General features: G+C 41.3%; 1 protein-coding gene across 2 annotated transcripts in view; it reads right to left on the reverse strand.

The window, feature by feature from the left end:
* LOC138188797 (L-allo-threonine aldolase) overlaps window positions 1-26538 on the reverse strand; it is a 56757-nt gene that overhangs the window by 4529 nt on the left and 25690 nt on the right. For both annotated transcript variants that reach the window (XM_069130860.1, XM_069130861.1), the window contains one exon: window positions 21126-21530. In XM_069130860.1, coding sequence (XP_068986961.1) covers window positions 21126-21530 — 405 coding nt within the window. The remainder of the gene's footprint in view (window positions 1-21125; window positions 21531-26538) is intronic.

Here is a 26538-nt window from a genome sequence, read left to right on the forward strand (position 1 = left end):
ATTTATTTGAAAATATATTATAACGGATTGCGACCGCAATAATTCGCTTTCGTTATTTCACTCCATTAGAAACAGACTAATCCTCCACAAAGGTACCGTCCACGCAAAAAAAGAAAAGGATCGAAAAGAGTGTTCCGGCGAGTGCTATAACGAAAGCTGAAACGAGCGTTGTAACATTCATTACGCTACAATACTTTTGCATAAAGTAGAAATACAAAAGTAAGAATAAGGAAACAAAACAACTGTAGACTAAGGGACAAGATAATCATAGTCAGAGAACTCTCTACTTCCATTTTCATTATTACTTTAATCTTCCTTTTTTCAGAAGTTCTTGTCTGCAATCGCCATACACTTGTATATGTCTTATCGACTCAACCGGACCTCGCAGTTTTTAACCATAAAATTGCCGTTAAGACTTAGAGCATAGTCTGTCGATGTTCACCGGTATCACATGAGATACCTGGCAACAAGCTACTACTCAGATATTCAACACAATCATTCGACAACTGATGACTGAGTGAAAGGAATGCAACAGCGTCGTTCAACAAGAAGAAAGACAATTCCGAGGTTAGTGAGAAGTCACGAGGAACGTAATGAAAACAGCTATAAGGGAGATGGCACAAGCGGCGAGTGGGTCGACTGATGATTTAATTCATCAGGGGAGCTCGATTGAAAGCTCGAATTTCTAAAGGGGATCTTACAAATCCCTATAGCGAAGAACACCATTCCACGTGCAAGAATATGAAAATTCGCACTGCATAGACAAGTATTTCGAAATGAAGGAGAGACAGTGCTAGATCTATACACAAAAAGTGTAGTTGACGTTATAACACGATACGATATGTAACGAGAAACGTAAATGTACAACAACCTGTTAACATATCCATGTAAAAAGAAGTAATCGTAGCAGCATTATGAAGCATTGATGGAAAACGAAAACAGTAAAATAACTTCACTTAATCGGAACAATTAAGAATACCAAATACAAGTGAGGTGAAGAGCAGGTGGTAATAGCACTACTGCTGTTGTAGATGGCTCCGCGAGTTACTGCTGCTTTTTCTTCTTACATAAAAATCGTGGAAAGAAAAATCGGACTACATGTGCCCACTCCTGCGAAATAACGTTTACAACGGCCTGGACCATGTAAAGGACTTGGACGCCGTAGCTTTCGATGACTTGGCCCGAGTTATTACGATCGGAAAGCTGCAAGACATCGACGATAGGGTTTGGGAGGCACGAAGGTCATCACAGAATGGAGCGTGGACACGGGCCTTCATCTGGCACCAGATAAGACTGAAATTATACTGTTGACGGGGAAGCACGTCCCGAAAACTAGTAATGCAGAATTAATTGAACGGAAAAACAAACCAAAAGTACAGTGAAATATTTTGGTGTTTCATTGGACAACGCTAGGACGTATTCTCCTCATTCCGAGCAGGTGTGCGGCAAGGCAGAGGCGTTCGTTAGCGCCATTAGAAACCTGTTGCCGAACGTAAACGGACCCACCAGCTCCATTAGGAAGCTGTACTGTGGAGTATGGGAGTCGGTAGTGTTTTACGCTGCACCAATACGGGCATCTGCGCTGTGCTATCAAGAAAATAGCTAAGATAAAGTGTCACACGCGGTCCTATGCGTTGTGACGGGCAGTATGCTCATACCTATTAAGGCCAGGCTGCGGGAGAAAAAATAACCATTTAAGAAAAGTTTTGCCGCACTCAGGAGACAAGGTACACATGGTAAACAAGAACAATCTCTGATCGAAGTCGGCCGGGTCAACTTTAATCAAGAGGCGGGGAATCGGTAGAGGATTGAATGTGCCTTTTATAAAATTTCATCCAAATTTACTTTTGTCAAATTTACACGTCGTTATTATTGCATTATTTGCTGTTGATAAATGATAAATGTACATGTGACCGGTATTGCGTACGACGATACCATCTGATCGTCTACCGTCGCAATCTGAATCACTATTGGGAGCGATAAAGAGGAATCTGAACGCTCCGGAATTGGTTAATAAAATGTTGTCACCTAGGGGGTTAGGTGAAATAATGGTTAAGAATTTTGTGATTTCGGCTATATCGGAGGAGAATCGTGCCATGTTCGATAGTTTTAAGGAGAACCCGATAGAGTTAAATGCTCAAATTGTAAATGCGTGGCTGGCCGAACAACCTCCAGCTGTCCGTAAGAATGCCGTGAGTGATGTACCTTTGCATTTGCGTTCTTTTAATCAGTACAACTATATGATTAAATCAAAAATGAAACCTACTTTGGAGATAAGTGTAGCATTGAAGTATGCCAGTATACAGACGATTGCTTATTATGTGAAAAGTTTGAATGTTGTGTTTTGTCCAGTTTTTAATTTGGTTTCGGAAAGATTGTTATCTGTGATTAGTAAAAAGATCTTGATATTGACTAACATGTCTAATTCTGATTTTGAAAGAGAAATTAATAGACGACTGAATTCTTTTGAAGTGACAATGATGCGACAGGTGGAGAATGATATGTCAAAGTACGATAAATATGCATGTGCACACAGTTCGTATATTGCTCGAACGACTTCTCACCCCATTTTTAAGCGATTAATGTATGTTCTAGAAATTAATACAAAGCATTCATAATGCATGCGTTAAAATTAAGGGGAATTAGTAAGTAATTCGTAATAATGTAATACAGTAAGAAATATAAATAATCGCAAGATTGGTATATATAAGAAGTTCAATGTATGCCATGTTGGAATATATTCAATTTTCTATACGTGTCAGTCTTGCGTTTATAAGAAAGACCAACATCTTGAATTGGAAGTAATGTAAATCAACAATCAGTATATTTCTACGTTATATCCATGCGAAGAGGTAATCTGTTAGTGGCAACGCATTTTCATAATGATAATATGGCGAATAGCTTGCCGCTATTTAGCCTTACAATAATTTATCACTGAGCGTGCGTATACGAATGTTTGGAAAGTCGATACCAGACTCGAAGTCGCCGAGCTGAAGGACAAGAGGGCGGAGAGATGAAGAGATCGTGAGGTACCACAGGGGTCGGCCTTAGAACCAGTTCTCTGGAATCTAACATACGATGCGGTGTTTCGGACAACAATTCGCGCCCGGAATCGGCACTGATGTGTTACGCAAACGACACGTTGGTGCTGGTCTGATGCTTGATATGGGGACGGACTATTTGTCACCCGGAAGCGGCGGTAGCCTGTATGGTTGTCTTCATTATGGGATTGGGATTGGAGGTGTCCCTTGAGAAGACCGAAGCCCTGAGGGCAGATGACGGGACGCCTTCAGCGGGGTACTGTCTGAGGCTGGGGTTAGGTTGAGCCTGAGACTGGAATTATAGATGAAATGTCTGGTTCTCATCCTCGACAGCCATTGGGCCTTCGGTGGCCACTTCGAGCGTCTGGTACCGTATGTCGAGAACACGGCGAATGCCTTAGGATGTTTGCTGCCTCGGATTGGCGAACCCGGATGCTGGGAGCGCCGGTTGTACGCCGGGGTGGTGCGGTCGAAGTTCCTTTACGGGGCTCCGATTTGAGTGGTGGACTAAAAGACTAACCGGCGCAGTCTCCTGCTGTGCGGGAAATTGCATGGGACGATAGTGATCCGGGTAGTGAGAAGATTTCGCAACATCGCAGCGACTTCATCGGTGGAGTTGGCGGGGTCTCCCCCGTTCGAGCTGAATCGAATCATCTAGGCGCGACAGAACCTGCCAGAAAGTTGGTGGGTAAGCCCCGATAAGATAGGGTCGTCGAGGTTATCCTGCCAAACTGGGCGTTTTGTTGCACTTCGTGCCATCGAAGAGAGGGGATTGTCATTAGTGCGAGGCGGGGGGGGGGGGAAGCCTCGTGAGTATGTTTTCACGGTTCCAGGGTGGCTCCTGATGCGCTTCGGGTGGTCATCGTGCAGGTTTTAGCCGGTATGAATCCGACATTATACCGTGCTCTCACTCCCGAGGGCGCGAGGTACCTATGAAAGTGTAGCAGCACGCGAATTCAAATCCCGTTGTTTTACTTCGGAGTATCAAGACCGTTAGGTCACAAGTATTGTAAGGAGTAATGCACTCCGAGCAGAACAATGTCGCCGCTACATACAACCGTCAAACGCAGTCGAGTTCAAATTTTCCGGCTGTCCCCATACCAGTATAAATAAACAGACGCAATCATGAGCGACAGAGTTCATCGAACAGAGTTGAAGCGTTTTGACGCATAAACAAGCATCGCAGTGATCTACGAAGTTTCCCCGAGTGTTTACCGGTTATTTATTCCGTGACTTAAAATTTATACCAGCGGACTCACAATTCGTCTGTAATTAATTATTTATTTGAAAATATATTATAACGGATTGCGACCGCAATAATTCGCTTTCGTTATTTCACTCCATTAGAAACAGACTAATCCTCCACAAAGGTACCGTCCACGCAAAAAAAGAAAAGGATCGAAAAGAGTGTTCCGGCGAGTGCTATAACGAAAGCTGAAACGAGCGTTGTAACATTTATTACGCTACAATACTTTTGCATAAAGTAGAAATACAAAAGTAAGAATAAGGAAACAAAACAACTGTAGACTAAGGGACAAGATAATCATAGTCAGAGAACTCTCTACTTCCATTTTCATTATTACTTTAATCTTCCTTTTTTCAGAAGTTCTTGTCTGCAATCGCCATACACTTGTATATGTCTTATCGACTCAACCGGACCTCGCAGTTTTTAACCATAAAATTGCCGTTAAGACTTAGAGCATAGTCTGTCGATGTTCATCGGTATCACATGAGATACCTAGCAACAAGCTACTGCTCAGATATTCAACACAATCATTCGACAACTGATGACTGAGTGAAAGGAATGCAACAGCGTCGTTCAACAAGAAGAAAGACAATTCCGAGGTTAGTGAGAAGTCACGAGAAACGTAATGAAAACAGCTGTAAGGGAGATGGCACAAGCGGCGAGTGGGTCGACTGATGATTTAATTCATCAGGGGAGCTCGATTGAAAGCTTGAATTTCTAAAGGGGATCTTACAAATCCCTATAGCGAAGAACACCATTCCACGTGCAAGAATATGAAAATTCGCACTGCATAGATAAGTATTTCGAAATGAAGGAGAGACAGTGCTAGATCTATACACAAAAAGTGTAATTGACGTTATAACACGATACGATATGTAACGAGAAACGTAAATGTACAACAACCTGTTAACATATCCATGTAAAAAGAAGTAATCGTAGCAGCATTATGAAGCATTGATGGAAAACGAAAGCAGTAAAATAACTTCACTTAATCGGAACAATTAAGAATACCAAATACAAGTGAGGTGAAGAGCAGGTGGTAATAGCACTACTGCTGTTGTAGATGGCTCCGCGAGTTACTGCTGCTTTTTTTTCTTACTTAAGAATCGTGGGAAGAAAAATCAGACGGCGTGGGCCCACTCCTGCGTAATAACGTTTACAATGGCCTGGACCAAGTAAAGGACTTATACGCCGTAGCTTTCGATGACTTGGCCCGTGTTATTACGATCGGAAAGCTGCAAGACATCGACGATAGGGTTTGGGAAGGCACGAAGGTCATCACAGAATGGAGCGTGGACACGGGCCTTCATCTGGCACCAGATAAGACAGGAATTATACTGTTGACGGGGAAGCACGTCCCGAAAACTAGTAATGCAGAATTAATTGAACGGAAAAACAAACCAAAAGTACAGTGAAATATTTTGGTGTTTCATTGGACAACGCTAGGACGTATTCTCCTCATTCCGAGCAGGTGTGCGGCAAGGCAGAGGCTTTCGTTAGCGCCATTAGAAACCTGTTGCCGAACGTAGACGGACCCACCGGCTGCATTAGGAAGCTGTACTATGGGTAGTGTGGGTATGGGAGTCGGTAGTGTTTTACGCTGCACCAATACGGGCATCTGCGCTGTGCTATCAAGAAAATAGCTAAGATAAAGTGTCACACGCGGCCCTATGCGTCGTGACGGGCAGTATGCCCATACGTATTAAGGCCACGCAGCGGGAGAAAAAATAACCATTTAAGAAGAGTTTTGCCGCACTTAGGAGACAAGGTACACAGGATAAACAAGAAGAATATCTGATCGAGGTCGGCTGAGTCAACTTTAATCAAGAGGCGGGGAATCGGCGGAGGATTGAATGTGCCTTTTATAAAATTTCATCCAAATTTACTTTTGTCAAATTTACACGTCGTTATTATTGCATTATCTGCTGTTGATAAATGATAAGTATGTATGTGCACACAGTTCGTATATTGTTCGAACGACTTCTCACCCCATTTTTAAGGGATTAATGTATGTTCTAGAAATTAATACAAAGCATTCATAATGCATGCGTTAAAATTAAGGGGAATTAGTAAGTAATTCGTAATAATGTAATACAGTAAGAAATATAAATAATCGCAAGATTGGTATATATAAGAAGTTCAATGTATGTCATGTTGGAATATATTCAATTTTCTATACGTGTCAATCTTGCGTTTATAAGAAAGACCAACACCTTGAACTGGAAGTAATGTAAATCTACAATCAGTATTTTTCTACGTTATATCCATGCGAAGAGGTAATCTCTTCGTGGCAACGTTTTTTCATAATGATAATATGGCGAATAGCTTGCCGCTGTTTAGCCTTACAATAATTTATCACTGAGCGTGCGTATACGAATGTTTGGAAAGTCGATATCAGACTCGAAGTCGCCGAGCTGAAGGACAAGAGGGCGGAGAGATGAAGAGATCGTGAGGTACCACAGGGGTGGGCCTTAGAACCAGTTTTCTGGAACCTCATGTACGACGTTGTGTTTTGGACAACAAATCGCGCCCGGAATCGACACTGACGTGTTACGCAAACGACACGTTGGTGCTGGTCTGATGCTTGATATGGGGACGGACTATCTGTCACCCGGAAGCGACAGTAGCCTGTGTGGTTGTCTTCATTATAGGATTGGGATTGGAGGTGTCCCTTGAGAAGACCGAAGCCCTGAGGTTCTTGTTGCAGGGCAGATAACGGGACGCCTTCAGCGGGGTTCTGTCTGAGGCTGGGGTTAGGTTGAGCCTGAAACTGGAATATTAGATGAAATGTTTGGTTCTCATCTTCGACAGCCATTGGGCCTTCGGTGGCCATTTCGAGCGTCTGGTACCGTATGTTTGCATGGGACGATAGTGAACAGGGTAGTGAGAGGATTTCGCAACATCACAGCGACGGAAGTGTAACATCAACCACGTCTTAATACACGTTAGAGATCAGGCCGTACACCGAGGACAAGATTGCACAGCAATGCCTACATATCCTTGCTGAGTACCCTCAATATCCTGAAGGACTCACCATAAATCTTGGCATTTTGATGGTTAAGGTCTTTCAGAGCAAAAACAAGCATCTCATATTTCGAGTGTTATATCGGGTATGTCTACTAGGGGAAGATACGAGAAAGTTAGTTTTCTCACGTTCGGCATCTTCCGTTAGCAACTTTCTCTCAGGGGTGGCTAGCACCTTTTCTCACCTACCAACCTAGAAAATTAGCCGATTGACAGCGAAGTATATTTCCCTCACTCTCCTAATCAAAATTTATCCTTAACAAATGAACTTTATTCCTTTCTTTAGACACACCCATCAGCCTTTCTTCCGCCACAATATCGTTACTAAACTACACAGATTTCCCATCTTTCGAAGAGTTAGCATCTCTTTACCAGGTTTCTACCCTTAGATCAGTCGCCTCCTTAATTTAGATAAAGTTGTCACAGTAAAGTAATTTGTACGTGTCAACTCAGTGTATACTCAATTGTGGCTATTAAGTGGATAATAAAGTGCAACAAAAAGAAAGTTGATAATTGTGTTTCGGCTCAACCTTGTTTTTATATAATCTGAGTTGTGAGTTATGATTTTACGTGACAGCAGCGGCGGTGCTGGCGGGGTTTCCCCCGTTCAAGCTGTCCTGCGGTGCCATGAGTCTGTTGGGTGCGGTTGACCCTGCAGGTACCAACGTTAGAATCTAGGCGCGACAGAACCTGCCAGAAAGTTGGTGGGTAAGCCCCGATAAGACAGCGGCCGCGTACGGACTTAGGATCGCCGAGGTTATCCTGTCAAACTGGGCGTTTAGTTGCATTTTGTGCCATCGAAGAGAGATGATTGTCATTAGTGCGGGGCGGGGGGGGGGGGGGGGGCTCGTGAGTATGTTTTCTCGGTTCCAGGGCTGCTCTTGATGCGCTTCGGAGGGTCAGCGTGGAGGTTTTAGCCGGTATGAAACCGGCACTACCCCGTGCCCTCACTGCCGAGGGCGCAGGGTGTCTATGAAGGTACCGTTCACGCAAAAAAATTTGAAAATGGCCAGTACTCATCTATATTTTCATATAAATATCGCCGTCAGAGACTATATTTTTACTTGGTACCTTTCTTTCGACCAGAATACGACAGTTTGTTAGTGAATCAATCGACATTTAAGCTTGTTATCTCTATAACTCAGAACAGAAAGCATCTCAGAGTGTTTCGTGTGGAGTGGTTATAAAAGAAATAGTAAAGCATCTAAAATTTGACAATAATTTTGTCTTCCGTACATAGTGTTATTCTGTGATAAATATTTACCCTAAAAATGTCAAGACTTTGCAAAAAAAAAATTATTAAAAAAAATAACGGACATAGCAGAAGACTGTTCAGTGTGCGATGAACAAGAAACTTCAGCAACTGAAAACAGCATGGAAATACATGAAAAGATATTTACAACCGAATCAGAGTTAGACAGCAATAATGAAGAGGAGAATATTATCAATGAGCGTTCATGTCCAGGGCACAAAAGAAATAAATTATCATTAACAGCAAAGCGTAAGACTGATGTAAAGAAACAACGTATCGAAACTGGGCTCGATGGAATAGTTTGGAAAGAACTCGATGCAAGTTCCAAACCTAGCAGGACACCAGTTCATAATATTTTTAGGGGTGTGTCAGGTCCGACAACACACGTTAACTGGACTATAATGGGAGGACAAGTAAAGACAGCATTTTATCTTATCATTGATCACCGTATAAGGGATCATATAATAAAATGTACGAAAGAAGAAGCATTTAGAGTATTGTGGAGTAAGTAGGAGCTAGGTACAACAAAACTAGATGCATTTATTGCTCTGCTATACGCCCGCGGTGCATATCAGGTAAAGAACTTAGATGTGTCATATTTGTGGAATAAAATTTGGGGACCTGCATTTTTTTCAAAAACAGTGAGCAGGAATGATTTTACTGAAATTATGAAGTTTATACGATTTGATAAGAAGAGCGAAAGAAGCCAGCGTTGACGAACCATAAGATTTGCAATGGTATCTACAGTGGATCGCCTTATAGAGAATTCATAGAATTGTTATAAACCTGGTGCATATATTACTGTTGATGAACAGTTGTTTCCGTCGATGACTAGGTGTAGATTTACCCAGTATATGCCGAATAAACCAGACAAATTCGGCATAAAATTCTGGTTGGCGTGTGATGTCAATAGCAAGTATGCAATAAATGGATTTCCCTATTTGGGAAAGAATGAGAAGAGAGAAAATTCAATTCCACTTGGAGAATTCGTTTCTCTAAAGCTGATGGAACCATTCACAGGATGTGGAAGGAACCTAACAACAGATAATTTTTTTACGAGTGCATCACTGGCCACAAAGTTACTCGCAAAAAAAAACTACAATTGTTGGAACAATCCGTGAAAATAAACGGGAATTGCCAAAGATAGTCAAAGATCGAAAGGACAAAATGGCCAACCAAATTCTCAACCAAATTTTATATTTCGAATTAAATTTCTTTTACGGTGTATAAATGCAAACCAACAAAAAAAGTGTTTATGCTAAGTTCCATGCATAAAGCGACAGAAATTGAAAAAAGCATAAACGTATACCGGGAACGATTAGATTTTATAATGATACAAAATTTGAGGAAGATATTACAAACCAGATGACAAGAAAACACAGCGTGAAGTCAAAATGTTGTAGTTGGCCCCTCCAGGTATTTTTCAACATTTTGGACAAAGCTGGAATAAATGCCTGGATTTTGTATAAAGAAAGAACAGGTGAAAATATTTCAAGACAGGAATTTTTATTCCAATTAGCTATAGAGCTCGCTGTTGAGTATACAGAATCGTGGGGAGAAAATCATGCTAAGAAACTATCAACAAGTTCAGATATATTATCAAGAAAAACTTGTCAAGTAGAAATTGTAAAGGTTACAAAACTACGAAAATCTGTTCAACATGCAGCAAATGTACATTTGATAATAAGATAATTTGTAAAAAATGCAGCGGCGTTGAATAAGATATCTCTATATAAATTAAAGTGTAATTTTATTTAAGCCTAGAATTGAAATTAAGTAAAAGTAAATTTGAACGAAATTTCCTAACAGATCATCATTTTATATACATTCAGTTATAAATTAACCATTATTTAAGTTAAATTATAAAAACTATTACTTTTTAAATCAGCGGTCATTTTGACCGCGCTCGGTAGGAATAGTTAATACGAAATGTCGGTAGATTTAGTGTTGAGGACGAGATACGTCCGGGCCCGAAGACAGTACCTAAGGGTCCGCCACTGGCGAAGACGCGACGAAGAAGAAGTCTCCTTGCGCTACCGGGCGTACCGCGTGCTACGGCGCTCGCTGCAATTAGGGGATACCGGACGGTGTCCCACGCGTCGGCGACCGCTCTAGCCGCGTCCCCCCCTGGGAGCTCCGGGCGCTGGCGCTCAAAAGGAAATACACCCACCGGAGAGTATGGCACCTGGGAGCAGATACGACCGAGCAGGCAGCTCCAAACGACTCAGAAGCCGCCGAGGAGGACACGTGGGACGTGTGGCGATCCCAGCTAATCAACGAGGGAGGCGAACATCGAGGCGCGGAGGCGGTCCTCCCAAACTGGGAGGCATGGAGAAGCCGCCACGGCCTCCCGCTCACATTCAAAATGAACCAGGTGCTCACCGGACACGGCATGTTCTGCGAGTTCCTGAGGAGAATCAGACGAGAGACGACAGACATCTGCCACCACTGAGGAGAAGACAGGGACACAGCGCAGCACGCCCTGGAGCTCTGCCCGGCGTGGGAACTGCCCTGCTACACTCTTCGGCACGCCATATGAGAAACATTGACCCCCTCAGCGATTGTAGAAGCGATGTTGAGAGGGTCATAGAAATAGGAGGCCGTCCGCCTCTTCTGCAAGCGAGTTATGCTAGCGAAGGAGCGAGCGGAAAGGGAGAGAAAGAAAAACTCTCACCCTTGCAGGATAAGACGATGGAAAAGGTTGGCAGTCAGACGACCTAGAGCCGCTCCATCGCCGTCTCAACGGACCACGAATAGAAGGAGCGACAGCGGTAGGGGCAATGACCCCCCCCCCCTAACGCCAATTCAATAGCCGCGAGGTAATAGGACTGGCTCGAACAAGAGGACGCGAGAAGGGGGTGCAATGGAAATTAATTCATAACAGGTTCCTGGAGCAATCCTGTCACACGCGTAGGATGGTCATCGTGGAGTTTTAGTCGGTAGGAGTCCGATACTACTCTGCTGTTACGCGATTACTGCAGCAGCGGAGTGTCCATGAGGATTTCTCCACGTACAAAAGAAAGAAAAGAAAAAAAGGTTTAGTGTTAACATATCCATGTAAAAAGAAGTAATCGTAGCAGCATTATGAAGCATTGATGGAAAACGAAAACAGTAAAATAACTTCACTTAATCGGAACAATTAAGAATATCAGATACAAGTGAGGTGAAGAGCAGGTGGTAATAGCACTACTGCTGTTGTAGATGGCTCTAAGAGGTACTGCTGCTTTTTTTTCTTACTTAAGAATCGTGGGAAGAAAAATCAGACGGCGTGGGCCCACTCCTGCATAATAACGTTTACAATGGTCTGGACCGTGTAAAGGACTTGGACGCCGTAGCTTTCGATGACTTGGCCCGAGTTATTACGATCAGAAAACTGCAAGACATTGGCGATAGAGTTCGGGAAGCCACGAAGGTCACCACAGAATGGTGCGTGGACACGGGCCTTCATCTGGCACCAGATAAGACAGGAATTATACTGTTGACGGGGAAGCACGTCCCGAAAACTAGTAATGCAGAATTAATTGAACGGAAAAACAAACCAAAAGTACAGTGAAATATTTTGGTTTTTCATTGGACAACGCTAGGACGTACTCTCCTCATGTCGAGCCGGTGTGCGGCAAGGCAGAGGCGTTCGTTAGCGCCATTAGAAACCTGTTGCCGAACGTAGACGGACCCACCGGCTGCATTAGGAAGCTGTTGATAAATGATAAATATATATGTGCACACGGTTTGTATATTGCTCGAACGACTTCTCACCCCATTTTTAAGGGATTAATGTGTGTTCTAGAAATTAATACAAAGCATTCATAATGCATGCGTTAAAATTAAGGGGAATTAGTAAGTAATTCGTAATAATGTAATACAGTAAGAAATATAAATAATCGCAAGATTGGTATATAGAAGAAGTTCAATGTATGTCATGTTGGAATATATTCAATTTTCTATACGTGTCAATCTTGCGTTTATAAGAAAGACCAACACCTTGAATTGGAAGTAATGTAAATCTACAATCAGTATTTTTCTACGTTATATCCATGCGAAGAGGTAATCTCTTCGTGGCAACGTATTTTCATAATGATAATATGGCGAATAGCTTGCCGCTATTTAGCCTTACAATAATTTATCACTGAGCGTGCGTATACGAATGTTTGGAAAGTCGATATTAGACTTGAAGTCGCCGAGCTGAAGGACAAGAGGGCGGAGAGATGAAGAGATCGTGAGGTACCACAGGGGTCGGCCTTATAACCAGTTCTCTGGAATCTAACGTACGATGCGGTGTTTCGGACAACAATTCGCGCCCGGAATCGGCACTGATGTGTTACGCAAACGACACGTTGGTGCTGGTCTGATGCTTGATATGGGGACGGACTATTTGTCACCCGGAAGCGGCGGTAGCCTGTATGGTTGTCTTCATTATGGGATTGGGATTGGAGGTGTCCCTTGAGAAGACCGAAGCCATGAGGGCAGATGACGGGACGCCTTCAGCGGGGTACTGTCTGAGGCTGGGGTTAGGTTGAGCCTGAGACTGGAATTATAGATGAAATGTCTGGTTCTCATCCTCGACAGCCATTGGGCCTTCGGTGGCCACTTCGAGCGTCTGGTACCGTATGTCGAGAACACGGCGAATGCCTTAGGATGTTTGCTGCCTCGGATTGGCGAACCCGGATGCTGGGGGCGCCGGTTGTACGCCGGGGTGGTGCGGTCGAAGTTCCTTTACGGGGCTCCGATTTGAGTGGTGGACTAAATAACTAACCGGCGCAGTCTCCTGCTGTGCGGGAAATTGCATGGGACGATAGTGATCCGGGTAGTGAGAGGATTTCGCAACATCGCAGCGACTTCATCGGTGAAGCTGGCGGGGTCTCCCCCGTTCGAGCTGCCCTCCGATGTCATGAGTCTGTTGGGTGCGGTTGACCCTGCAGGTACCAACGTTAGAATCTAGGCGCGACAGAACCTGCCAGAAAGTTGGTGGGTAAGCCCCGATAAGATAGGGTCGTCGAGGTTATCCTGCCAAACTGGGCGTTTTGTTGCACTTCGTGCCATCGAAGAGAGGGGATTGTCATTAGTGCGAGGCGGGGGGGGGGAAGCCTCGTGAGTATGTTTTCACGGTTCCAGGGTGGCTCCTGATGCGCTTCGGGTGGTCATCGTGCAGGTTTTAGCCGGTATGAATCCGACATTATACCGTGCTCTCACTCCCGAGGGCGCGAGGTACCTATGAAAGTGTAGCAGCACGCGAATTCAAATCCCGTTGTTTTACTTCGGAGTATCAAGACCGTTAGGTCACAAGTATTGTAAGGAGTAATGCACTCCGAGCAGAACAATGTCGCCGCTACATACAACCGTCAAACGCAGTCGAGTTCAAATTTTCCGGCTGTCCCCATACCAGTATAAATAAACAGACGCAATCACGAGCGACAGAGTTCATCGAACAGAGTTGAAGCGTTTTGACGCATAAACAAGCATCGCAGTGATCTACGAAGTTTCCCAGAGTGTTTACCGGTTATTTATTCCGTGACTTAAAATTTATACCAGCGGACTCACAATTCGTCTGTAATTAATTATTTATTTGAAAATATATTATAACGGATTGCGACCGCAATAATTCGCTTTCGTTATTTCACTTCATTAGAAACAGACTAATCCTCCACAAAGGTACCGTCCACGCAAAAAAAGAAAAGGATCGAAAAGAGTGTTCCGGCGAGTGCTATAACGAAAGCTGAAACGAGCGTTGTAACATTCATTACGCTACAATACTTTTGCATAAAGTAGAAATACAAAAGTAAGAATAAGGAAACAAAACAACTGTAGACTAAGGGACAAGATAATCATAGTCAGAGAACTCTCTACTTCCATTTTCATTATTACTTTAATCTTCCTTTTTTCAGAAGTTCTTGTCTGCAATCGCCATACGCTTGTATATGTCTTATCGACTCAACCGGACCTCGCAGTTTTTAACCATAAAATGCCGTAAAGACTTAGAGCATAGTCTGTCGATGTTCATCGGTTATATCACATGAGATACCTAGCAACAAGCTACCACTCAGATATTCAACACAATCATTTGACAACTGATGACTGAGTGAAAGGAATGCAACAGCGTCGTTCAACAAGTAGAAAGACAATTCCGAGGTTAGTGAGAAGTCACGAGGAACGTAATGAAAACAGCTGTAAGGGAGATGGCACAAGCGGCGAGTGGGTCGACTGATGATTTAATCCATCAGGGGAGCTCGATTGAAAGCTTGAATCTCTAAAGGGGATCTTACAAATCCCTACAGCGAAGAACACCATTCCATGTACAAGAATATGAACATTCGCACTGCATAGACAAGTATTTCGAAATGAAGGAGAGACAGTGCTAGATCTATACACAAAAAGTGTAGTTGACGTTATAACACGATACGATATGTAACGAGAAATGTAAATGTACAACAACCTGTTAACATATCCATGTAAAAAGAAGTAATCGTAACAGCATTATGAAGCATTGATGGAAAACGAAAACAGTAAAATAACTTCACTTAATCGGAACAATTAAGAATACCAAATACAAGTGAGGTGAAGAGCAGGTGGTAATAGCACTACTGCTGTTGTAGATGGCTCCGCGAGTTACTGCTGCTTTTTCTTCTTACATAAAAATCGTGGAAAGAAAAATCGGACTACATGTGCCCACTCCTGCGAAATAACGTTTACAACGGCCTGGACCATGTAAAGGACTTGGACGCCGTAGCTTTCGATGACTTGGCCCGAGTTATTACGATCGGAAAGCTGCAAGACATCGACGATAGGGTTTGGGAAGGCACGAAGGTCATCACAGAATGGAGCGTGGACACGGAACGAAAGGAAACGCAGTGCTCTGTAATCGTGTAAGCTGTAGGACTTGCCTGCGATATCTACCATTACATTGATTTCAACGTCACAAACATCTACTCTTGGAAGGATTCAATGAATTATGAACTAATGAAACATGAAGTAGACTAAATTTCGTGCTGTGTATTGTCGTATTGAGTTTTTGTTTAAGTAAAGTTCAACATTGTTACAATACGCATCGTTAAGTATTCTTCTTTTAGTCTAAACTGGTCTCTTGGCTTATCGTGGGGCCTCGACAAAATATCCCTGATGAACAAGGCGTCTGAGAGAGTGATAATGAAAAAGATTGAATGGAAGGTGGAAGGTGGAATTAATGATGCTAATTGCTAATGATAATTGATGTTGGAATTAATAATGGTGGTGAATTTCATCGCGATAGTTCGACTGAGAATTCGTGGATAAGAACAAAAGGCTACCTTCGTCTGAGTGAATGCAAGTATGTGTTGGGGATTTTTCTTGACTTCAAGAAGACGTTGGTAACCTGTAATTGCCTAGGGTGATTGAGAAATTGAATGAAATAAGGTACGACGAGATTGCTCTGTGAAAAAGCTACTCTCAGCAGAGGACCTCATGTATGATCAGAGTGAGAGGGGCTGTTTGGAAAAAGGTAGAGTGTGGATATCCTCAAGAGTCCATCTGTCATCCATTCATTTGAAACCTGATGATGGATAGGCTACCGTGGAAGATGGAGGACCGCGGGTGGACATACGTCGCATATGCCGACGATAATTGTGTTGAATATCTGACAACCACTCGCTCCTTGGAATCTCATGTGACATAACGAATGATAGTTGCTGTCGAGTGCCACCACAAGTAGAATCCCGATGAGATTGAGCGAAAATGAGGCGAGAGAATGGAAATGGTTCATGCACGATGCATACATGTAGGTGTCTCGGACTCGATGACTTGTGTATACTATGCAGAAGTAGGTTACCAAACGAAAGCTAATCCCGCAGACTGACGATGAAGAAAGGGCTAGGATTATAAATCACTGAAGAAGAACTGATGAACGCCATGAGAAGGATTGACTTGAGGAACGCGGTTAGCGTCATCCGGTGATCCTGGTACATTACGAAGATCCTAGCGGAGCAGCGACCCAGGCAGCTCTGCCCAATAAAATCAATAGATCTGGAAAACTTCTGGCCGTATGGAAGGTGGCGAGGATGGTCTACTAGCGAAACCGGGAAAGGATCCGTTACTCCCGTCATCCTACAGACCCATTAGTATCATATCATCATTGTGCAAGATGTGGAAACACACCTTTATGATGCCCATCGAAAGGAAGGGGGGCGTCTCTGGAGACTCCTTCCGTGTGGAACAGTTTAGATACAAAGAAAAGAGGAGCACGATTCAGACGTCCTTGGTAGAGTTTTGTTGTATTGCGGATTCATGTAGGAAACGGGGCCTGATGTGCGTTCTTGACGCCCTGGACGATAGAAACGCCTTCAACACTTTAAGATGAAAGAAGATTATATAAGTAATCGACGCATTTTATTACATGACTACCTTTCGGACAGAAGAATTTTAGTTTATTGCGGCGACAGTATAGTCAGAACAAATATACACACAGGAGTCCCAAAGGGGTCGATCGTGGACCCACTGCTGCTGAATAACTTTTACGACGGCCTGCACCATATAACGGACTTGGACGGCGTAGCTTTCGATGACTTGGCCCTAGTTATTATGATGAGAAAGCTGCAAGACATCGATGATAGGATTTGGGAAGCCACGAAGGTCATCATAGAATGGTACGCAGACACGGGCCCTTATCGGGCCCAAGGTAATACTGAAATTATACTGTTGACAGGGAAACGCGTTCCGAAAATGTGCTCCTTTGGTTTGCTTTTCCGTCCCTTTAATTTCAGCATTACTAAAGTGAAATATTTGGATGTTTTATTGGTCAACGCTAGGAGGTACTCTCCTCATTTGGTGCAGGTGTGTGGCAAGGCAAATGCGCTCGTTGGCGCCATTAGAAACCTGTTGCCAAACGTAAACGGACCCACCAGCTTCATTAGGAAGCTATACTGTGGAGTATGGGAGTCGGTAATGTTTTACGCTGCACCAATACGGGCATCTGCGCTGAGCTATCAAGAAAATAGCTGAGATAAAGTGTCACACGCGGCCCTATGCGTCGTGACGGGCAGTATGCCCATACGTATTAAGGCCACGCAGCGGGAGAATAAATAACCATTTAAGAAGAGTTTTGCCGCACTCAGGAGACAAGGTACACAGGATAAACAAGAAGAATATCTGATCGAGGTCGGCTGAGTCAACTTTAATCAAGAGGCGGGGAATCGGCGGAGGATTGAATGTGCCTTTTATAAAATTTCATCCAAATTTACTTTTGTCAAATTTACACGTCGTTATTATTTCATTATCTGCTGTTGATAAATGATAAGTATGTATGTATGTGCACACAGTTCGTATATTGTTCGAACGACTTCTCACCCCATTTTTAAGGGATTAATGTATGTTCTAGAAATTAATACAAAGCATTCATAATGCATGCGTTAAAATTAAGGGGAATTAGTAAGTAATTCGTAATAATGTAATAAAGTAAGAAATATAAATAATCGCAAGATTGGTGTATATAAGAAGTTCAATGTATGTCATGTTGGAATATATTCAATTTTCTATACGTGTCAATCTTGCGTTTATAAGAAAGACCAATACCTTGTATTGGAAGTAATGTAAATCTACAATCAGTATATTTCTACGTTATATCCATGCGAAAAAGCAATCTCTTAGTGGCAACGCATTTTCGTAATGATATTATGGCGGATAGCTCGCCGCTATTTAGCCTTACAATAATTTATCACTGAGCGTGCGTGTATGAATGTTTGGAAAGTCGATATCAGACTCGAAGTCGCCGAGCTGAAGATACCGACAATATGACTGTTTAAAGATACGTGAAATATTGCATTGTTCGGAAAGTAATTTCGTTTCTTCCGTCTGGATGTCGCTAGTCGTATCTTTAAGCAACCAACTTCGTTCTAACCTGTAAAATCATTACACGTTTCCACAAATAATACTTCAAACTTCATTTAAAAACAGAATTAATTTTGCATCTGGCAAGTCGTTTTTGTTTGTTTCGTTGTATTAAAAATGGAAAACCAAAGTGAGCGTTTTCATCGTGTGCTCTTCATTACCGTAAAGACGTAAATGCAGTGCCAATAAGAAAATGCTGAAATTAAAAGGTAATTTCATGCTTAAAAATGTGCCACGTTCTAAAAGGCCGGTTGAGGCTGGTAAAGACCGAATAAATTGTTATAAGATTGTGTGCACTAGTCTTAAATCGTTAGGGTTTGTCGTTCATTTTTCTACTAATTTTAAATACATTGTTGCTATTGAGTCATTGTATTTTTAACTAGTTCCTTTAATTATAGTATATAGTATAGTTAATTAGAGTATGCTTTTAGAAAAAAACTTTTAGAAAAAGTCACATATTTTATTCCACTGCCGTAAAATCTAAATATAGTTCAAATGATTCAATTAATCGAATATTGAAACTAGCCAATACATTTACGAATAAGATCGATTTATTCCGTAATTTACTTATTTTGTGTCAAGACATCTTTATATAGAACTTTACGTGCTGTTTCAATCGTGTTTTTAATTATAGAACTTTTGTAATTGCATTAAATTTAGCTTTTGTATTGTATATTATGTAACTATTACTATTATTATTAGCTCCTTGTTGCTATTTTCTTTTTGTCGCTCCTATCTTTGTTTACTTGAATACCAACTGAGAATAAGCGTCTAATCCATTTTGGTCAAAACTGAATTAACGACATAATACGGTTCTACAGTTGCAGTTTGTTCCAGTACATTCTACAGTTTGATAATTTGACAAAATATGATGAAAACGCATGTAAAAAAGAAAGAGAAGAGAGTTAAACAAGAGTACTTAATCAACTCATACGTTTACAATGCTTGGAAAGAAAATATGCGAAATAATTTATCTCATTTCGCATATGCGAAATAATTTAACTCACTGAACATAGATCGCGTGCGTGCATCAAATATGATGCGTATGCATGTGATCATACATGTACAGTGCACAGAACAGTGAACGTGTTAATACACTGAAAGCAAAAAATAGCCCCAAAAACCGATAATGTTTTCATGGTTATAACATATTAATTTATTATTCTACTTTATTTTTATCTGATTAATTATCCATAGTTAATACATTTTAATATGTTAATTGTCCAAGTTATAAAATATTCATTTTTTGCTTCACCTCAAACTTGAAAATAATTTCGTTTTTACTTTACTTTCCCCTGCAATTTAATTAACGGGGCTATTACAATTCTGCTATTACAATCCGAAATCTCACTGATATAATACTTTATCAATGACTAACATGATGAGTCATCGTATAATGGGGGCAGATATGAAGTGACTCATCTGATGGAGCCTCGGACTCGATTGGATTGGGGGCCGTTTAGTTTTTTCGTGAAGGAAACCTTCATAGGCGTTCTGCGCCCTCCGGGGAGAGGGCGCTGGGTAGTGCCGACCCTGGAAATGCTCATTAGCATGTCTAGAAATGTCAGATCTTTTCACCTCTATAGCGTATAATTATATGCAAATATCTCCCGTGCAACACAGGGTAATTAAGTTACGAAAAAATGTCACGGGAAACCGCGTTTATAATTTAACCACGAAAAACGGTGGTTAAATTATAGCAGTTAAGAAAAGTACATATGCTGTTTTTTTCGTAACTAGCAGAAATATGTTGATTAAAATAATCGATAATTAATTTAAATTATTCGATATTAATATTATTCGCGTTACAAAAATGTCACCAACTTTTTATCTGAAAAGATTGAAGTTGCTACTACCCTATAGCGAAAAAATGATCGAGAGCAAACGATTGATGCCCCAAGATTTAAAAATGGATACAAAATTTCGATGTTCAAAAATTCCACACGGAAATCTGAAACGACACATCACGCTGGTCGATTAAGAAATATCGAATGACAAGGCTCGCGCATAAAAATTTTTGCTACGTTGCTTTGTGTATGGATTTCTCCAATTTCACCAATTCTCGAATCGCGGTACAGCGAAACCGTGTTTTAGTAATATTGTTGTACGGGACTTCCCCGATTCTCACGCTGTTTTAGAACCAATTCGTGTTATATATATATCGTGTACATATAATCCTTTGAAAAATAAATCTCCCAAAGAAGAAGTGGCAGAAGGTATATTTCTTGCAAATTGTAGAAAATACAGAAGTGTAAAATTAACGATATCGTAAGGTTGAAAAAGGTGTGCAAATTCAAATAGCACACGTTTTGTTCGATTAACATTAAGAGTAAATTAAGATTATGAGTAAATGCGTTTTTACTTCGTCCAAAGAAAATGCACCTCATTAAATATTACAACTGAATAATATTAACCGAGGAAAGTACCAATGGCCCAAATTTGCTTTTTTGTAATGCTAATCAGTCCATAGTTGTTAAGATAATATAGATATGCTTCCTTAAGTTATGTTAGTTTTTGTAAAAAAAGAAAAATAAGGAAGTAAGATATATCTAAAAAAATGTAATCGTATTCCAATCAATTTATGTGAGAAATAATTAACATTCAAATTGTTAAAGGATGTTAAATGAAATATATGAAAAATGAGAATTGTTGTTAAAGGAACACATAGAAAATATCATTCTAAACATAGAAATAGTAAAAGAATATATACCTAGGCCTTTGCTGAGACAGAATGTTACTGAATCGAAGCCCGAAACAATTTCCTTCCCAGATATTCCTGATCCTACGCTTGCATTCCATAGCCTGGATCCGTCCATGTGCAACTTCAAGTTACGTTCTTTGCACAGTGATACTAATTCCTTAAGCCAGCTTAGGGGAACAATTTTTCCATTAATTGTATTTTCCACAATTACCAGCTTAGAAATGGGCTCGTAATTTCTGTCATGGCGCAGCTTCGATCGCAATTCAGAAAGATCGAAAGTGCCATCAACATTGTTGCGCAACGATCTAAGACTCACTCCTCCGATTTGAACAGCACCGCATTGTTCGTGTAACAAAATATGAACGGAATCGCCACAATATGCCTCACATCCACGATCGTTGCAATGGTTCATTACTGAAAATTTAGAAAATAATCAAACAAGTTTTCTTACAAATTAACGTGCAAAGTAAGATTTAAATAAATATGCAACTCTCCAGGCCTAGAACATTACGATAAGTCTAACATTTTGTTTGCCTACAAATTTTCGGTGAAGGATGAAGATATTTGTAGAGACCTTTCAGCAACATCTTGACTCTGTGTTCATTTTTTTTTTTTTTTCTTATATAAAATTTCAAAATAGTGGAATGGTGGCAAATGTGACTGAATTTTGCAAGTAGTAAGTTTTTATGCCACCTTATACAAAAATAGATTATCTTCGACCGTAGGTACGGTTTTTCGATAATTTTGGAAAATAAGAAAATTGAAAGTGCCGTTGACAAGATCTTACTTTCACTGACAAAAGTTAACTTTAAACATTTATAAAAATTCAATGGATTCGGATGTCAACAAAATCGTACGCTATGTTGTAGATAATGTTACAGCGGCCCATGGCCGTGGAGAAAGTTCCAGGGTTGAAGAAGCACATGTGTTGGTCACGTAGCCCGCGAAACGACGTCCTACGTGTGACAACAACCATACTCCAATCCACGTCGTTTCACGCTACCTAACAGCGAACCGTTAGGTTTTAACTTAACCTTTGCACATGGCCCAACATTACGTTTTTCCCATTACGAAGGGCAATTAGGATCCGCCCCTTCCCCTCAACGCCTACAAACGCAACCTATAAAAAATGCAAGCATTCGACCAAGAACAGTCTTTTTAGTCTTGAGTCTAATCTTGTGTACAGTTTGGCCGTGAATTGTACTTCATTGTAATATGGTACTTAATAAAAGCCCAGAAAATTATAAAAACACGGTCAAGATAAGTTATTCCTTTTTTATCGTAAATTTTACGTAACATTTTGGCGATCACTGCCCGGATTGCGAAAAGTACTCGTTAGGAAAACAAGATATCCTACCTACCTGAAAGGGATTCAATTTGAACTTCGGGTCATCCTCAACGACAAACTTACAATCTGAAGCTTACAACTTGATAATGGACATTCTACGGATATCAGGTAAAGTTTGATTCTTTTGTTCAATATAGACGTTCTAGCTTTGACAGCAAAGACTCAGACGAAGTAGCAATTTTCGAAAGAAAATGTCTAAAGTATTGTAGCGGCACGCGAGCAGGACAATTCAAATCCTGTTGTTGTTTTGCTTCGGAGTAACAAGACCGTTAGGTCCCAAGTATTGTAAAGAGTAATGAACTCCGAACAAAACAATGTCGCCGCTACATACAACCGTCAAGCGCAGCCGACTTCAAATTTTCCGGCTGTCCCCCGACCAATATAAATAAACAGAAGAAGTTATGTTAAGACAGAGTTCAGTGTATAGAGTAAAAGAATACGGACGCATAAGCAAGCATCGTGGCGACATACGTAGTTTCTCTAAGGTTATCGGGTATTTATAACGAGTCATACAAATTGTACCTGCGGACTGCATTATTGTCTATAACAAATTATTTCGTTACACCAGAACTAGACCAAATCCTCCACAGTATCAACAAGTAAAGACAGCGAAATTAGTCTAAAGCAAGTACTAGAAGCGATATAGAAACAGAACGAAATTCACGCGAGAACTACCGCCAAAATTCTACAACGAATTCAAATACTAACCAGACAAACAAGCGAAGAGAAGGCCTCGCTAAAGAAATCGAACTGCTAAGAAAAACAGTTGCTAACTGAAGCTAGGCATTGAAAGGCAGGAAGCAATTATGACCAAAGATTTTGAATTTGTAACTAACACCACAAAAGAAACCGCGAAATCAAGAAATAGGGATCGTGTACCTGTAGCAAGCGCAGCCGAAACGATATTCGACCTTGATGCGAATATCAAGACTGCAATGAAGCACGACACCAAATTATGTTATCAGCAAAAGAGGCAATTAAATACATTCTAATTTTAAACGGTGACGATGATGTTGAATTAGAAAAGCACATGTGTTATCCACATGGCCCGCGAAACGACGTCCTAGGATAGGACGTCGTAAAAGAATAAATCCTGGGACTTAATAAAAAAACTCATGTGCCTTAGAAAAGAAAATTTATCGTTTTATCGCCTACGGATTTTTCCATCCCCACCTCGGATGAAAATTCTCTGTTCCGAGGACCTTGGCATCCTATAAAAAGGGGAATGAGGAACAGCTCGCTTCGATAGTCGATCTTAGCCCGTCATAGTTGATGGCATATAACAGTTTACAATAGTTGTTGGTAGTTACATTATTGGTCTATCAGAGAGATAGTCATAATATGTTTGTATCACTTCTGTATCATGCCCATCCGAGCTCAAAACGACGCACAGTTAACGCGAAAATAAACATTGTTATAGCTCTACACGCGAGTAATTTGATATCACCCAACACGTCCTTACCACCTCAAATTGATGGCCCGACGTGATCTGAGCGAAAGAGATGAAGGTGTTTGGGTCACATAGACGCCGTATCTGCATATTAAAAATCTACATCATTGGAAACGCTAACGAGGAAGTGCGTGCAACGAACGCCACAGACGGCGAAGACATAGTTAATCAAATCTTCCGCGTACCTCCACTAGAGCCGCAAAAAATATTGCTGTGGTTCGTCTAGTCGGAAGGTCAAGCGTTTAAGCGCTTGAACGCTTCTGATGCGCGTCAATTCGAACTGACCTTCCGACCGGGCAATGCGAAATTTAATACCCTCGCCGCAAACATCGGGTATCAATACGTAGATCTAGTCGGGGACATAGTAGTAAAACCGCGAGCGACAGGATGATATGAGAAGTTGAAAAGTGAAGTAATCAAAAAACTGGCTAATTCGGACAGCACGAGAATGCGCATGATACTCAAGGATGAAGAGATGGGACACCGGAAACCGCCCCAGTTCTAGAAGGACTTGAAGAAACTGATCGCCCTGTCAATATCGAATGACCTCATTCTGATACTGTGGAAAAACCGTGGAACAGAGGTAATTGTACAAAGTGTTCAATTACGAAAAACGTAGAAAACCTTCACTAGGCGAAACACCTTTTCGACTCCAAACGCAATATTGGGCCGAAATACCCAAAGCATATCGATGCGACGCCACGAAAAGAAAACCCAACGCAACAAGGCTGTACAAAGTTTGTCATCAACACAGGCAAAGCCGCCGCTCTGTTTGGCACAACCACGTGACGAAGAAGAACTTCGTGCGAATCTGGACGTCGCTAATTTGAAGCCCATAATGAAGTTGACTTCCTGAACTATCGAGATTCATCCGTGAGCCAGAAAAAGACGGACCTATACTATAGGACACTTTTGAGGATTTGAGGCATTGAAAAGATCGGAACGCCACCTACATTACGGCAAAGAAAGTGGACAGTCAATTGTAGCGAGAATGACTTCGCTCACAAGGGTGTGTGTACCCATCGAGGAATGCAGAACAATGATTCGTTAAGGACGTGTGAATTCAGTTGTACACTTTGAGCAAACAAAGTGTAGAGGTACACAGAACAAAACCTTGTGGAAACATATGCAGGAGCATAAAAGGGCAAGATTGGAATTCGCACGAGATAGCATGTTTCAGCGTAAGAAATGGAAAGGTCCATCTAGGCAGATTTAACTATCACTGATACGACATACGCGCAGATAGCATATCAATAGATACAATATCATAAATAGAAATTTCGATGGAAGAAGTTTGATATTATGAGTAGCATTTAGTTGTTTCTTAAAAACACCAATTTGTAACATTTCTACATGAATGCATTCGGAACAATACGCAGACTTATTAGAAGATTACTTCATTACATTTGTCAAAGAAACTCAGAAAGAAAAAGCCATTTATCGACACAACGCGACAATTCACACTTCAATAAATGACAGTCCCGTGAATTTGACAAAAGCATTTAAGATTTAACGCCAGTAATGCACGATAAGCAATATTAGAAAGTGCTTGCTATGGGGAGGTGATCGGATAGGCAATTAGAACTGAATGGAGCAAAATCGATACCAAAAGATTATAGAAATTAATTTATAGTACGGAGAATCGAATATTCAAAGTGATTAAACGTAATGGTAGAACTACATGTTCTTAATATTATAATTTCTACGTTTTTCGTCATAATTTAATACATTATTCCTACACAAATTCCGCAACTATGTGGATGAAATTGACACCTTGCACTCTGAACTGCACAATGAACAAGCTGGACAGTTAATTCCAACGAGTATGACTTCGCTCCTAAGACATGTTTATCAGATAATAGAGACCTTCGTGCAGGAGCTGTGTACACTTAAGATCGCCTGGGAGCTAACCTCCTCTCCTACAAAATAGATGAATCTGCCGATAATCAGCCATCCAGTGAATCAACTTGACTGTGAGCACACAACATGCAAAGAAGTACAGATGCGACGGAATAGCCGCACACCGTGGAAGTGTATGTGTAAATCGCCCACACTGATAACCATGTTAACCTTCATCTAGTGTCATCGAGTAATGTGTCACCACAATACAGTCACAGCAGGTATTCCACCTATTAAAATTGAAACTGCACAATCTTTCCTCGTTCGGACTGAACTCTTTTCTTACCGAGTACTTGATGTTCCGATAATACGCTTCGAGCAGTGTCTCTCGTGTCAATATTCTCACAGAAATGACGTTTAATTTCTTATTTATTTTATGCCTAGGTATAGATCGTATGGAGACTTGAAATGAACTAGCTCTCTCTTCACGGACTAGGAAACAGAAAGGCATGGCGAAGAATCTGCCGATTTTCCGGCACATAATCTCACGCCCTTGAGGCAGCGGTTGATTGACTATGAGCAAACGAAATGTAGAGGTGCACAGCTTCGCTGATGCGTTTCAATAGCCGCGGTAATGTATGTGCGAATCGCCACGCCAATAGTTGCTTCAAATGTAATTACCAAACACGTGGAGTTTTCCAGTGGTGGGAAATATATGAAAGAAGTGTGCTACTAAACACAATAAACACAAGTTTATCAATAACAAGTGCTCAATAAACACAAGT

The sequence above is a fragment of the Bombus flavifrons genome, chromosome 17 (assembly GCF_040668555.2).
Source record: "Bombus flavifrons isolate JBK064 chromosome 17, iyBomFlav1_principal, whole genome shotgun sequence".
Taxonomy (NCBI): domain Eukaryota; kingdom Metazoa; phylum Arthropoda; class Insecta; order Hymenoptera; family Apidae; genus Bombus; species Bombus flavifrons.